This window comes from Globicephala melas, chromosome 4, assembly GCF_963455315.2.
Source record: "Globicephala melas chromosome 4, mGloMel1.2, whole genome shotgun sequence".
NCBI classification, from domain to species: domain Eukaryota; kingdom Metazoa; phylum Chordata; class Mammalia; order Artiodactyla; family Delphinidae; genus Globicephala; species Globicephala melas.
Genome location: NC_083317.1, coordinates 128,532,389 through 128,548,237, shown reverse-complemented (window position 1 = coordinate 128,548,237; position 15,849 = coordinate 128,532,389). Strand labels below are relative to the sequence as shown.

The 15,849-nt window shown below is 34.5% G+C and overlaps 1 protein-coding gene across 1 annotated transcript in view; it reads right to left on the bottom strand.

Moving 5' to 3' along the window:
* The window catches only part of STAG1 (STAG1 cohesin complex component), a 423,041-nt gene that overhangs the window by 45,228 nt on the left and 361,964 nt on the right, over window positions 1–15,849 (bottom strand). Inside the window, exons 17-21 of the mRNA XM_030873418.2 lie at window positions 6,384–6,476; window positions 6,193–6,282; window positions 5,829–6,032; window positions 4,769–4,839; window positions 3,243–3,330 (exon numbers count right to left, since the gene is read on the bottom strand). Of these exons, the coding sequence (XP_030729278.1) occupies window positions 3,243–3,330; window positions 4,769–4,839; window positions 5,829–6,032; window positions 6,193–6,282; window positions 6,384–6,476 (546 nt within the window). The remainder of the gene's footprint in view (window positions 1–3,242; window positions 3,331–4,768; window positions 4,840–5,828; window positions 6,033–6,192; window positions 6,283–6,383; window positions 6,477–15,849) is intronic.

Below are 15,849 nucleotides of genomic sequence, written 5' to 3'. Positions count from 1 at the left end.
ATTTTAAAAAATAAATTTGAAATTTAAAAAGGTAAACAAATTAATAAATACATAAATAACCAAAGGGAGAAGGGAAAGTTCTTCCTTAGAGCAGAGGGCCAACAAATAAATATAAAATAAATGACAGAGTTAGGAAATCGCCACTTCAGTTACCATTTTGTGACTATCATAATAATAAACGAATCAGGCAAAATCGCAAAAGAATGCTCAAATTATTATGTCAAAGTTTGATAAGAAACAGGATTATTTACACAGTCTTAAAAGAATATTCCCACAGATTAGTTATTCATTAAAAAAGAAAATGGTAACTCTACATGGGATATACTCAGCAGACCTTACTTACTAAAGTGATCAAAATTAATTATCAACAATACTGAACAAACTGCCATCATGTGCTTTCTGATGTGATTCACTGAAAGCAGAATATCATTTATGTAGCATTCCTGCCACGAATGCATAATCTCAATCTAAACGTGTAGATCAGACAAAAGTAAATGGAGAACATTCTATAAAATAACTGGTCTGTACTCTTCAAAATGTCAATGTCATGAAAGGCAAAGCCTGAAAAACCATTCAGATTAAAGGAGAACAAAAAAAAGACATTACAAAAATGCAATGTGGGACTTCCCTGGTGGTGCAGTGGTTAAGAATCCACCTGCCAGTGCAGGGGACATGGGTTCGAGCCCTGGTTGGGAAGATTCCACGTGCCATGGAGCAACTAAGCCCGTGTGCCACAATTGCTGAGCCTGTGCTCTAGAGCCCATGAGCCGCAACTACTGAGCCCACGCACCACAACTACTGGAGCCCATGCGCCACAACTACTGAAGCCCACATGCCTAGAGCCTGTGCTCTGCAACAAGATTAGTTACTGCAGTGAGAAGCCCATGCACCTCAATGAAGAGCAGGCCCCGCTCGCCACCAACTTGAGAAAGCCCATGTGCAGCAACGAAGACCAAACACAGCCAAAAATAAATAAATAAATTTATTTTAAAAAATTTTCTAAAAAAAAAGAAATACAATGTGCTATTATGGCTTGGATCCTGGGCTGGAGAAAAATTGCTATAAAAATATTATTAATACTTATTGTACACATGCATATTAATATTATATGGGGAGGAAGAGTGAAAGGGAGAGAGAGCGAGAGGCACGCAAGCATGTAAGAGTACAACTGGGAAAAATTATTGACAATTGATGAATTGAAGGAAATAAGAGTTGAATTTTTGATTAAAACTTTTCTATAATTCAACTTTAAAAAAAGTATTTTAAGAATAGCTAAATTTTTTAAACTTTGGTTTTACCTATTCTACTATAATCGTTAAAATAGCACTGACATGAGAAAAGGTAGATCACAGAAAGAGGAAGGAAAAAAGAATTCAGTTAATCCTGAAGAGTGGGACTGTGAAACTTCTAGTTGAAATGGTTACCATGGAAAACAAACAGTCAAGCATATAAGGACAATACAGTTCCCCCTAAATAGCTAGAAAGTTTTAAGGTATCTTCAAAATGTTAAGCATAACTGAGGGTTAACAAACAGCAAACATTTTGGCAGTTCTTTGATATCCTTGCTCTAAAAGAGTATTTTCTTGGATTCTAATTAAAAGGAACAGAGTTGGAATCTAAAAAAGTAAGCTTGCATGGTCCTATGAAGAAATGGCTGAATACGGGTTTTGGAGTCTCAGTACTGGGTATCTAAAGATGTTTCTAAGAGGTGCTAAATGCTAAATCATTTCTGATTGCTAAAATGAATAAGAGTACAATCTAGTAGTGAGGTATTCAAACTTCATACACATGTTTAAAGTAATAAAGAATGTGTGTCTAAGAAGTTAACAAAGTTAAAGCAAATCTCACATAAATGCTCTCTTACTCAAAGAAATTAAAATAAAATTGGGTAGATAATGCATATGCAGTAAAAATAAATAATAGAAAACCAACATAATCACAGAACAACATTGTGAGACTGTAACAAGTCAGGTCTAAGACAATAAATGATGGTATGGAGAATTAAAAATAAATTTAGATATAGTTATAATCTCCAGATAAAACAGAGAAGTGCTATTCTTATTCTCTTCTTGAGGAAAATGTGAAAATCAAAAAAAAGACTATCTTAACTCTATCATTCCCTTTCAACTCTGAAGCACAGCTTAGAATATCAGTGAATTGCATTTAGGCTACTGAAAAGTTTGAGACGAAAAGAGGATCAAAGCTGAAGAGTCAACAATAAATGAAGAAAAACAAGGGGTCAAATTTTCAGCATTTTTCCACAAACTATAATAAAACACCTAACACAATCAGGGATATTTGTTATTAAGAGCGGCTACAAAGGATAGATCAAAGACATGAATTAAGGCAATTTAAGAGTTAATCATAGCAATAATAAAGCATTGTTTCTATGATGAACTTTTAACATGAAATTATAGTTTTGTTATATCTATTGATTACTTTAGTATCATGAAGTGTCATCTAAGCATCCCATATTACCAAAACAGGAATGGATGAGCTCACACCTAAACACCACCTTATACCTAACTTATGGGGTTGGTGTTTTGGTCTACATGAATGAGTGTCTGCAATGTATAAAATAACTCCTAATTCTTAATAACAGATTGTTACTGTTAATTAGCAATAATTATAATTGTTAATTAGTAAGTAACAAGTTAGTTCTCATACAGAAGTATTAAATTCTTAATTCTCTGTATGATAATTAAGTTGACTATTCCAAGTCTCTTCCAGACTGGAGAGAGTTTGTTGAATTCCTGCCCTTTTCACTCCAACTTATATGAATGCAAAAAAGTCTAAAATCTGCTAAAGGCCTCCAAACTTACGTAAGTATGATTCACCACAAAAACTAAGCCATATCTAAGGCTTACTATTATCATTACCTAGAACAGTGCCCGAAATACAGCCATGATCAGAAATTTTCATTATATTAAATTGATGAAGTTTTGAAATTGCTACTATAGTAATGGTATTTTCCCTAAAATAGTCATAATGTTTATGTCAAAATTAAATATTAATATTAAACTTTTGCTACATTATAGCAAACTTTTTCTATTCTTTTCTGTTCAAATCTGAAGATATAATATACCTATCTGTAACACTGAATCACTATGGCAATAATTCTCAAAGGAAGTGGCTGCGTTTAAGAATTATCAACTATGTTCCATGAAAGGCTTTTGATAATCCTACACGATATCAGAAAAGCTTTCTAAAATGACACAGAAAGAATATCAATAAACTCCTACCTGTTCTGGCATAGCTCCATGTTCAATTCCAGTCTTCAATAATCTGTAGCAATTACCAAACAGATCCCATTTTGTGAGATCATGAGCGCTAAAATAAACAAAAATGCATTAACTTTATTCTAGAGTGGAGGAAGGTTTAAATTTGTTGAGCTCAGTTTCAATGGGGGAAGAATAAAGTAACTTCATTTTCTAGTAGAACTGTAAAAGTTCCATAAGGAAATGTTCAAGTCCTCAAACTTAGAAAGAAAAAGAGAAAGAGGGAGAAGGAGAGGAAGAAAAAAACAAAGAAAGAAAGAAAAAAAGAAGGAAGGGGGGAATGAGGGGGGAGAAGAGAAGAGGGAGACGGGTAGAGAAAGACAGAGTGGAAGCTGATATTAGGAATTCATTAAAAGAAATCAAAAACAATAAAACTTCATATGTTAAAGTGAAGGTTACCATTTCTTTCTTTCTAGTATGTTTTAAAGCACATTTAAACAAATTCATTCAGAATTTCAAAGTATAAATACATGCATATTTTTGAAAAAGAGATTTGTATTCACGAGATGGAGATAAATAAAGACAAAGTCAGGGTAAAGGAAATATGGCACAGTTCCAAAACTTTAGTGTAGCTATTTACATGTGCTGAGGACTTCTGAAGAATGAGATAACACTGACAGTGTAAATTCTCATGAGCTCTGCTACTAAAAATAGCACAATTACTCACTGTCAATTTTTATTTTCAAACGTCAAAGTATTTTCTTAAATAGGAGTTTTGACACTGGTTGTCAACTTTTATTTTCAGATGTCAAAATATTTTTTCAAATAAGAGTTTGTTTCTCCATGGAATTCCAAAAATGTACTTGTGTATACAGAAAAGGCTTAGATTTTAGACACTGCTTTTGAAATCTGAAGTATTCATCAAAGTAAGGGCTACGCCTAAACATGCTTTTTCACAACAAAGTTCTTTATTTTCCTTTCTTTATGGAGAAGATAAGCATGTTTCATTACAAGGGATATGCAAATTACAATTTGAAAATGACACCTATTTCATTGATCTGAGCCTTTTTTTCCTTATTCAAATCCAGCAGTTCTGTCTACATAGTAAGAACACAATAATAAACAAACTAGACAAACAAGGACAATTCAGGAAAAAAAGCTTATAGAAATAATTTTGTGGCTTTCTCCAAAGCTGTGATTTTTATTTAGTAAGATTTCTAAGAGCTATCAACTGAAAATTATACCTTTAAAAACTCTAGCTTGCAGAATAAGCCCATCTAATTTGTTAATTATACTGATTATCTTAAACTTTTACAGTGTACAGTGTACATTCATTACACTGAATGATAAATCTTACTCCTTAAGTAATAAAATTATAATAAAAACTCATAATTTATCTGTAGGAAATCTGAATAATAAAAACATCACAACATCTCAATATTTCTCTAAAATTTCCCAGTGTTACATGGATGTTAAACATTAAAATCAGTTTGTTTTATGTTGACTAATATAGGTTATTCATTAAATCTACTTTAAATAAAATGACATACTTGTGGAAAGAGGTTAACCGCTTTAATGTAGAAAGAACATTGTAAATATCATCATCATCAGCTTCTTCTCCCTATAAAAAAAACAGCAGACTGTACCTTAATACCATAAATTTACTCACCCTCAAATTCACATGGAAGTCTATTAATACTTACTGCCTAAAGAAAAATTCTTTTTTATTATATAAATAGTATATATTCACTGTTGATAAATGAGAAAATACAAATAAGCAAAAAAAAACAAAAAGTAAAAAACACCCATAAGCCCAACACCCAGAAATAACCACTTTTGCATTTTAAACAATGTCATAAATGTGACTTCGTACAATTTTCTGATTAATACCTTTGGATAAATTCCTTGAAACTGCTGAGTGAAAGGATAGGTAGTTTAAAGATTTTATTGGTTATTTCAAAGATTTTACTGATTGTCAGTTACATCTGCAACTTCAAAATCACAATGAAAATCAAAAAATGGTTGAAAAAAATTAAAAGTTAAAATTAAAAATTAAAGTAGGGGAAAACTGATTACATGGATTAAAAGTAAATCCTATCAGCCTGGCCGTCAGGACATACAAAGCTGTGGGAATTCCAGATTGCCTTACATAGATTGAAAGGAGAGGGCAAGAGACAGGAATCACAGAAATAATTATAAAAATAACCAGTTGGAGATGCTTGCTGCTATCTTAGGCACACCACTGGTAAGCAGCTATCCTTTATAAGCACACAATTTTTATGTTCTATTCATTAGCACGTAATAGTTCAATAATATTAAAATGCAAATTAGGCCCCAGGAATAGAAAATGAAAAAATGACTTAAGAAAGTCAGACCTTTTTTAAAAGAGAAAAAAAAAGTCTGTCTTTTATGAAACAGATTTTTAAAATAAAAATGAAGTGTAACTGAGGCTGATCTTCATAAAATGAACAACTGCAATAATGCTGCTAAGTTTTGAAAGTAGAGAATTCTACTAGATTTTATTTTAAAATGGAAACAATTTAAAACTCAGCTACCTTGAAAAATTATTAGCCAAAATCATTATATGTACACATTAACTTTAAAACAGACCTCTTGCAATAGATCTTCCACAGAATGATTGAATCGATCTACAAACTCATCAATCAGTTGGCTTCGAGCTATGTCAACTCTGTTCTGGATGGTATACTCTTCACTGCATAAGATGCTATAGGTTTTACTGCAGGCTTCTAGAACATCTGATTCTATGTGTTTCTCCACAACAAATTTAATCTGTTTTAGTAAAGCATCTAGATGCTGAGGAGGAAAAAAAGAAAAACTATGACATTTAGATTAACAAAAATTTAAAAAAAGCATCTGTCATATAACAAGTAAGCCTATATATTACATGAAAATAAAATAATTCAGTTAATAAAACTGACTATAATAGCAGAATTTCAATTTTATAGTGTCTTACCTTTTCCATTCTACCTGTGCTATAAATTTCTAGATCAAAATACTGTGGGATTTGTAGCAAGTTTGCTACCTTCTCTGCATCTGCAGAATACTAGAAGGAGAAGCAAAGAAAACAAAGTAACTACTTTAATAGTACAGTGTAATAAGCAAACTCAGTGGCATATTATCACAAAACTGTAAATGAAACTGTACCTTTGATAGCAACATAGGCAGTGTGATGATAAAATGCTCAGTCAATTTGTTTCTATCATCAATCTGAGTTTTCCTTTCTTTGGCAGTTAGCACCTAGAAATAAATTTAAATGGGCAAAGAAGAGTGTCATGTACTAATTTATAAATCTAGAATGTTACAAAGATGATGAAGCACTGGCAGATAACATAACAGAGAATTTTCAGAAAAGCTTATTAACAAACTACTAAAATAAATGTATCTAGTTTTATTCAAATTACTTTATTACTATTACTTTATTAAATAGCTACTTATTTTAGATAAGTTACTACTTGTTTAAGTAAAAACAAAAACATTTCTAAAAAACCAGTTATGAATATAAAAATACTGGAACCAATGGAGAAATAATTTTTCTAGAGTTTTAATCTCAATATGTTAACAGTTATCTCCCCTAGGTTAAATAAACTATTCTAAACGTACTTTAGCAAGTAATCCTTTTTTAATACCATCAGCAGCTAGTAAATTTTCACTTATTTTTAAAGCATATACTAACAATGTCTCTGGACTCATTTATATTTGATTGTTCTTGTAATTAAGCCATAAATCTGTTAGGCAATAATCAAGACAGAGGGGTACAGCCTGTGATCACTGAACAGATTAGAGCCCTTCACCTTAGCCTGTATTCAACTAGCTAAACTATAGGTGGTTCCAAAAATAAAATACTAAAATGCAGGCTCAGTTAGGATAATTATTTTCCCAAAGTATTCTGCAGTTTATTATCTTGAAGGAATTTACCATCATAATGTTGAATGGTTTTATGGGACAGAAACATTCCAATGTAAATTGCCACTTTATAAATGTAAACCCCAGTGTTTGAGAATGTATGAAAGAATAGGGCCTCCTATCTGATTTCTTTCAGGTTGCTTTTCAACCTCTTAAACATATAAAGTAAACATTTTGGAATGATCTACCACCAAGTGCCATGTTTAGTTCTGCACAAAGCAATTAAAGGGGCTACATGTAAAGTGAAATATGTATCTAGAAATGTATGCAGGATATTGAGAAGTCTTGAAATTCATTTGATAATGTAGGAAAGGTCTAAGGATGTGGACTTTAGGGTAACAGCTATTTTGATTAAACGGTCATTGTGTCAGGCACTCTACATACATGAACTCATTTAATCCTCACAATATCTCCGATGGGACAGCAAAAATGGCATAATACCTATGAAGGGGAATTTGCCAATATCCAACAAAATTGTATACATATTTTTCCTTTGCCCCAAGCAGTCCCACTTTAGCAATCTACCCCACCAACACACCTGGTACAAGTACGAAATGACACACTATTATTTGCTGCACATTATTTCCAGCAAAAGACTGACCCAAAAGACTCTCAATATTATATCCACATAATAGATCATATATAGCCATAAGAAAATGAAGCTCTCCAAATAAAGTTATGGAGTAATACCCAGGATATACTGTTAAATTAAAACGTAAGGCACAGAACACCATATAAAGTATGCTATTCTTTGTAGGAGACAGGAGATTGAAACGGAGGAGAATGGAGAATAAGAATACACATATTTGTACGTGTGCATGCATTCATCTATATTTGCAGAATGAAACACTGGAAGGATAGACCAAAAACAAATAAAAATGGTTACTGGTAGGTAGCAAAGGGGTGTAGAGGGAGGCATATAAGAAAGACATCTCTAAATATATATATATTTTTTAACATGGTTTTGACTTTTTAACTATGTAAATTTTTTACATGTCCAAAAAATAAAAATAGAAAACATAAAAGTAAAGAGGTGAAAACCCTCTTATGCTAAATTTAAGTCAGAAATATCAATATGAATGTGTGATTTAAACATATGTGTATATATATAGAAATATATATATTTCTTAGCTCTGTGTACGAATGGTGCCTAGCAGAAATGATAACCAATTGACAATGAGTAACCCTAGTAACAAGATTTTGATCTTTACACATTACTCTATATCAAAAGGAACAAGGGCTCGTGGGAGATTCCTGTGCTAGGGTAATGTAGTATCAGCCTACAAGGTGACTCCCAATTGACCATTGTCTCCTGGTATTCATGCCCTTAATATAATCTCTTCTGAAAATGAATAAGGCTGACGTGTAATCTAAGGAATATTGTGGGAATTATATTGTATGACTCTTGAGGTCATAAAACACACACAAGTGTCCACCTTACTCTCTTTTGGACCATTCCTTCTGGGGGAGGCTGGCAGACTTGAAACAGTCCTACTGAGAGGTCAACATGGTAAGGATCTAAGGCCTCCTACCAACAATCAACACTAACTTGCCAACCATGTGAAAGAACTGTTATGGAAGAAGCAAATTTACTATCAAGACTTCAGAGGTTAAAGCTCTGCCTAATATCTTAGGTGCAACCCTATGAGAGAATCTAAACCAAATTAACAGCTAAGCCACTCACAAATTTCTGACCCACAGAAACTATATGAGACCATGAACACTTTAAGCCTCTAAGTTTTGAAGTATGGTAGTCCCCCTCTATCCATGTGGGATACATTCCAAGACTCCCAGCAGATGTCTGAAACTGCAGATCATTCCGAACCCTATATATACTGTGAATTGGTACAGCCACTATGGAGAACAGTATGGAGGTTCCTTTAAAAACTACAAATAGAACTACCATATGACCCAGCAATCCCACTACTGGGCATATATCCTGAGAAAACCATAATTCAAAAAGAGTCATGTACCACAATGTTCATTGCAGCACTATTTACAATAGCCCGGAGATGGAAACAACCTAAGTGCCCATCATCGGATGAATGGATAAAGCAGATGTGGCACATATATACAATGGAATATTACTCAGCCATAAAAAGAAACGAAATTGAGCTATTTGAAATGAGGTGGATGGACCTAGAGTCTGTCATACAGAGTGAAGTAAGTCAGGAAGAGAAAGACAAATACCGTATGCTAACACATATATATGGAATTTAAGGAAAAAAAATATCATGAAGAACCTAGGGGTAAGACAGGAATAAAGACACAGACCTACTAGAGAATGGACTTGAGGATATGGGGAGGGGGAAGGGTAAGCTGTGACAAAGCGAGAGAGTGGCATGGACATATATACACTACCAAACGTAAGGTAGAGAGCTAGTGGGAAGCAGCCGCATAGCACAGGGAGATCAGCTCGGTGCTTTGTGACCACCTAGAGGGGTGGGATAGGGAGGGTGGGAGGGAGGGAGACGCAAGAGGGAAGAGATATGGGAACATATGTATACGTATAACTGATTCACTTTGTTATAAAACAGAAACTAACACACCATTGTAAAGCAATTATACTCCAATAAAGATGTAAAAAAAAAACCATGCCTATGATAAAGTTAATTGATAAATTAGGCATAGTAAGAGATTAACAAAAATAACTAATAAAATAGGACAATTATAACAATATACTGTAATAAAAGTTATGTGAATGTGGTCTCTCTCTCTCTCTCAAAATATCCTGTATAAATTTAACACCTTTTCCATCTTAACTAAGAACTCATCAAGCACTGTGGCTATCACTTTTGCAGTTTGAGGTGTGACAGCAAAACTAATAGGAATTTCTTTTTCCTTCCTCACAATTTCAGATAGAAATCTATTCTTAACGAAGATTTTAGCAAACTCAGCATATGATTTTTTTCTTTCCTTGTTAAGTCTAGAACTTTCACCTATTCACTTAAAGGAGGCACTTACGGCTTCTCTTTGATATATCCGAATTGCCAGCATCACTACTCTTGGGCATTCAGGCGATATTAAGTAAAATAAGCGTTACTTGAACACAACACTGCAATACTGTGACAGTCAATCTGATGACCTACAACAACCACTAAGTGACTAACTGGTGGGATACACTGGACAATGGTATGATTCAACGTCCCGGGCAGGATGGAGAGGGACAAAGCTGGATGGCATGAGATTTCATCATGCTTCTCATAACAACATGCAACTTCAAACTTATCAACAGATTACTTTCGGAATTTTCCATTTAATATTTTTGGATCATAGCTGACTGGTAACTGAAACTGTGCGAAGAGAAACCATGGGTAAGGGACCACTACTGTAATTTCTTTTACGCAGGAATAGATAACTAACATAAGCAATAAAGGTAGAAAGTGAGACTGGGACATTTTGCTCTGAAAGAAAGCATTCAAAAAATGATGACATGTCAAAATAATAAGAAATTAGCCTGAAGGGGCTGTCATTCAAAATTGGGACATAACATATTCTTAAAACTTTTATTTTGGAAAATTTCAAAAACACTCATTTTGTCATTATTGTTTCATCAATTTTCCTAAAGGTTTTTTTCTTCCATAGCATTTTAAAATTTTAAATGTCTTTATTGGAGTATAATTGCTTTACAATGGTGTGTTTCTGCTTTATAGTAGTTTCTGCTTTATAACAAAGTGAGTCAGCTATACATATACCTATATCCCCGTATCTCCTCCCTCTCACCCTCCCTATCTCACCCCTCTAGGTGGTCACAAAGCACCGAGCTGATCTCCCTGTGCTATGCGGCTGCTTCCCACTAGCTATTTTATACTTGGTAGTGTATATATGTCAATGCCACCCTCTCACTTCCTCCCAGCTTACCCTTCCCCCTCCCCGAGTCCTCAAGTCCACTGGCTATGTCTGCATCTTTATTCCCATCCTGCCCCTAGGTTCTTCATAATTTTTTTTTTTTTTAGATTCCATATATATGTGTCAGCATACGGTATTTGTTTTTCTCTTTCTGACTTACTTCACTCTGTATGACAGACTCTAGGTCCATCCACCTCACTACAAATAACTCAACTTCGTTTCTTTTTATGGCTGAGTAATGTTCCACTGTATATATGTGCCACATCTTCTTTATCCATTCATCTGTCGATGGACACTTAGGTTGCTTCCATGTCCTGGCTATTGTAAACAGAGCTGCAATGAACACTGTGGTACATGACCCTTTTTTGAATTATGGCTTTCTCAGGGTATATGCCACGTAGTGGGACTGCTGGGTCGTATGGTAGTTCTATTTTTAGTTTTTTAAGGAAACTCCATATTGTTCTCCATAGTGGCTCTATCAATTTACATTCTCACCAACAGTGCAAGAGGGTTCTCGTTTCTGCACAACCTCTCCAGCATTTATTGTTTGTAGATTTTTTTGATGATGGCCATTCTGATAGGTGCGAGGTGATACCGCATTGTGGTTCTGAGTTGCATTTCTCTAATGATTAGTGATGTTGAGCATCCTTTCATGGGTTTGTTGGCAATCTGTATATCTTCTTTGGAGAAATGTCTATTTAGGTCTTCTGCCCATTTCTGGATTGGGTTGTTTGTTTTTTTGATATTGAGCTGCATGAGCTGCTTGTATATTTTGAAGATTAATCCTTTGTCAGTTGCTTCGTTTGCAAATATTTTCTCCCATTTTGAGGGTTGTCTTTTCGTACTGTTTATGGTTTCCTTTGCTGTGCAAAAGCTTTTAAGTTTCTTTAGGTCCCATTGCTTTATTTTTATTTCCATTTCTCTAGGAGGTAGGGCAAAAAGGATCTTGCTGTGATTTATGTCATAGAATGTTCTGCCTATGTTCTCCTCTAAGAGTTTGATAGTGTCTGGTGTTACACTTAGGTCTTTAATCCATTTTGAGTTTATTTTTGTGTATGGTGTTAGGAAGTGTTCTAGTTTCATTCTTTTACATGTAGCTGTCCAGTTTTCTCAGCACCACTTATTGAAGAGGCTGTCTTTTCTCCATTGTATATTCTTGCCTCCTTTACCAAAAATAAGGTGACCATATGTGCGTGGGTTTATCTCTGGGCTTTCTATCCTGTTCCATTGATCTATATTTCTGTTTTGCTCCAGCACCATACTGCCTTGATTACTGTAACTTTGTAGTATAGTCTGAAGTCAGGGAGCCTGATTCATCCAGCTCCGTTTTTCTTTCTGAAGATTGCTTTGGCTATTCGGGGTCTTCTGTGTTTCCATACAAATTGTGAAATTTTTGGTTCTAGTTCTGTGAAAAATGCCATTGGTAGTTTGATAGGAATTGCACTGAATCTGTAGATTGCTTTGGGTAGTATAGCCATTTTCACAATGTTGATTCTTCCAATCCAAGAACATGGTATACCTCTCCATCTGTTTGTATCATCTTAAATTTCTATCATCAGTGTCCTATAATTTTCTGCATACAGGTCTTTTGTCTCCTTAGGTATGCTTATTCCTAGGTATTTTATTCTTTTTGTTGCAATGGTAAATGGGAGTGTTTCCTTAATTTCTCTTTCAGATTTTTCATCATTGCTGTATAGGAATGCAAGGGATTTCTGTGCATTAATTTTGTATCCTGCTACTTTACCAAATTCACTGCTTAGCTCTAGTAGTTTTCTGGTAGCATCTTTAGGATTCTCTATGTATAGTATCATGTCATCTGCAAACAGTGACAGCTTTATTTCTTCTTTTCCAGTTTGGATTTATTTTATTTCTTTTTCTTCTCTGACTGCTGTGGTTAAAACTTCCAAAACTATGTTGAATAATAGTGGTGAGAGGGGCAACCTTGTCTTCTTCCTGATCTTAGTAGAAATGGTTTCAGTGTTTCACCATTGAGAACGATGTTGGCTGTGGTTTTGTCATATATGGCCTTTACTGTGTTGAGGAAAGTTCCCTCTATGCTTACTTTCTGGGGATTTTTTTTATCCTAAATGGGTGTTGAATTTTGTTGAAAGCTTTTTCTGCCTCTACTGAGATGATCATATGGTTTTTATCCTTCACTTTGTTAATATAGTGTATCACATTGATTGATTTGCCTATATTGAAGAATCCTTGCATTCCTGGGAAAAACCCCACTTGATCATGGTGTATGATCCTTTTAATGTGCTGTTGGATTCTCTTTGCTAGTATTTTGTTGAGGATTTTTGCATCTATGTTCATCAGTGATATTGGCCTGTAGTTTTCTTACTTTGTGACATCTTCATCTGGTTTTGGTATCAGGGTGATGGTGGCTTCGTAGAATGAGTTTGGGAGTGTTCCTCCCTCTGCTATATTTTGGAAGAATTTGAGAAGGATAGGTGTTAGCTCTTCTCTAAATGTTTGATAGAATATTTTTAATCAGAGTTTCAATTTCAGTTCTTGTGATTTTTCTGTTTATATTTTCTATTTCTTCCTGGTTCAGTCTCAGAAGGTTGTGCTTTTCTAAGACTTTGTCCATTTCTTCCAGATTGTCCATTTATTGGCATATAGTTGCTTGTAGTAATCTCTCATGAACCTTTGTATTTCTGCAGTGTCAGTTGTTACTTCTCCTTTTTCATTTCTAATTCTATTGATTTGAGCCTTCTCCCTTTTTTTCTTGATGAGTCTGGCTAATGGTTCATCAATTTTGTTTATCTTCTCAAAGAACCAGTTTTTCATTTTATTGATCTTTGCTATTGCTTCCTTCACTTCTTTTTCATTTATTTCTGATCTGATTTTTATGATTTCCTTCCTTCTGCTAACTTTGGGTTTTTTTTGTTCTTCTTCCTCTAATTGCTTTAGGTGTAAGGTTAGGTTGTTTATTTGAGATGTTCCCTGTTTCCTGAGGTAGGATCGTATTGCTATACACTTCCCTCTCAGAACTGCTTTTGCCGCAACCCATAGGTTTTGGGTTGTTGTGTTTTCATTGTCATTTGTTTCTAGGTATTTTTGATTTCCTTTTTGATTTCTTCAGTGATCTCTTCATTATTTAGTGTATTGTGTAGCCTCCATGTATTTGTATTTTTTACAGAATTTTTCCTGTAATTGATATCTAGTCTCATAGCGTTGTGGTTGGAAAAGATACTTGATATGATTTCAACTTTCTTAAATTTACCAAGGCTTGATTTGTGACCCAAGATATAATCTGTCCTGGAGAATGTTCCATGAGCACTTGAGCAGAAAGTGTATTCTGTTGTTTTTGGATGGAATGTCCTATAAATATTAAGTCCATCTTCTTTAATGTATCATTTAAAGCTTGTGTTTCCTTACTTAGTTTCATCTTGGATGATCTGTCCATTGGTGAAAGTGGGGTGTTAAAGTCCCCTGCTATGCTTGTGTTACTGTTGATTTCCCCTTTTATGACTGTTAGCATTTGCCTTATGTATTGAGGTGCTCCTATGTGGGGTGCATAAATATTTACAAATTGTTGTATCTTCTTCGTGGACTGATCCCTTGATCACTATGTAGTGTCCTCCTCTGTCTCTTGTAATAGTCTTTAAGTCTATTTTGTCTGATATGAGAATTGCTACTCCAGCTTTCTTCTGTTTTCCATTTGCATGGAATATCTTTTTCCATGCTCTCACTTTCAGTCTGTATGTGTCCCTAGGTCTGAAGTGGGTCTCTAGTAGACAGCATATATACGGGTCTTGTGTTTGTATCCATTCAACCAGGCTATGTTTTTTGTTTGGAGCATTTAATCCATTTACATTTAAGGTAATTATCGATATGTATGTTATTACCATTTTCTTAATTGTTTTGGGTTTGTTATTGTAGGTCTTTTCCTTCTCTTGTGTTTCCTGCCTAGAGGAGTGCCTTTAGCATTTGTTGTAAAGCTAGTTTGGTGGTGCAGAATTCTCTTAGCTTTTGCTTGTCTGAAAAGGTGTTAATTTCTCCGTCGAATCTGAGTAAGATCCTTGCTGGGTAGAGTAATTTTGGTTGTAGGTTCTTCCCTTTCATCACTTTAAATATGTCCTGCCACTCCCTTCTGCCTTGCAGAGTTTCTGCTGAAAGATCAGCTGTTAACCTTATGGGGATTCCCTTGTGTGTTATTTGTTGCTTTTTCCTTGCTGCTTTTAATATTTTGTCTTTGTGTTTAATTTTTGAGAGTTTGATTAATATGTGTCTTGGCATGTTTCTCCTTGGATTTATCCTGTATGGGACACTCTGTGCTTCCTGGACTTGATTAACTATTTCCTTTCCCATCTTAGGGAAATGTTCAACTATAATCTCTTCAAATATTTTCTCAGTCCCTTTCTTTTTCTCTTCTTCTTCTGGGACCCCTGTAGTTTGAATGTTGGTACATTTAATGTTGCCCCACAGGTCTCTGAGACTGTCCTCAATTCTTTTCATTCTTTTTTCTTTATTCTGCTCTGCAGTAGTTATTTCCACTGTTTTATCTTCCAGGTCACGTATCCGTTCTTCTGCTTCAGTTATTCTGCTATTGATCCTTTATAGAGAATTTTTAATTTCATTTATTGTGTTGTTCATCACTGTTTGTTTGCCCTTTAGTTCTTCTAGGTCCTTGTTAAACATCTGTTGTATTTTTCCATTCTGTTTCCAAGATTTTGGATCATCTTTACTATCATTTCTCTGAATTCTTTTTCAGGTAAACTGCCTATTTCCTCTTCATTTGTTTGGTCTGTAGGTTTTTACCTTGCTCCTTCATCTGCTGTGTTTCTCTGTCTTCTCATCTTGCTTAACTTACGGTGTTTGGGGTCTCCTTTTCGCAGGCTGCATGTTCGTA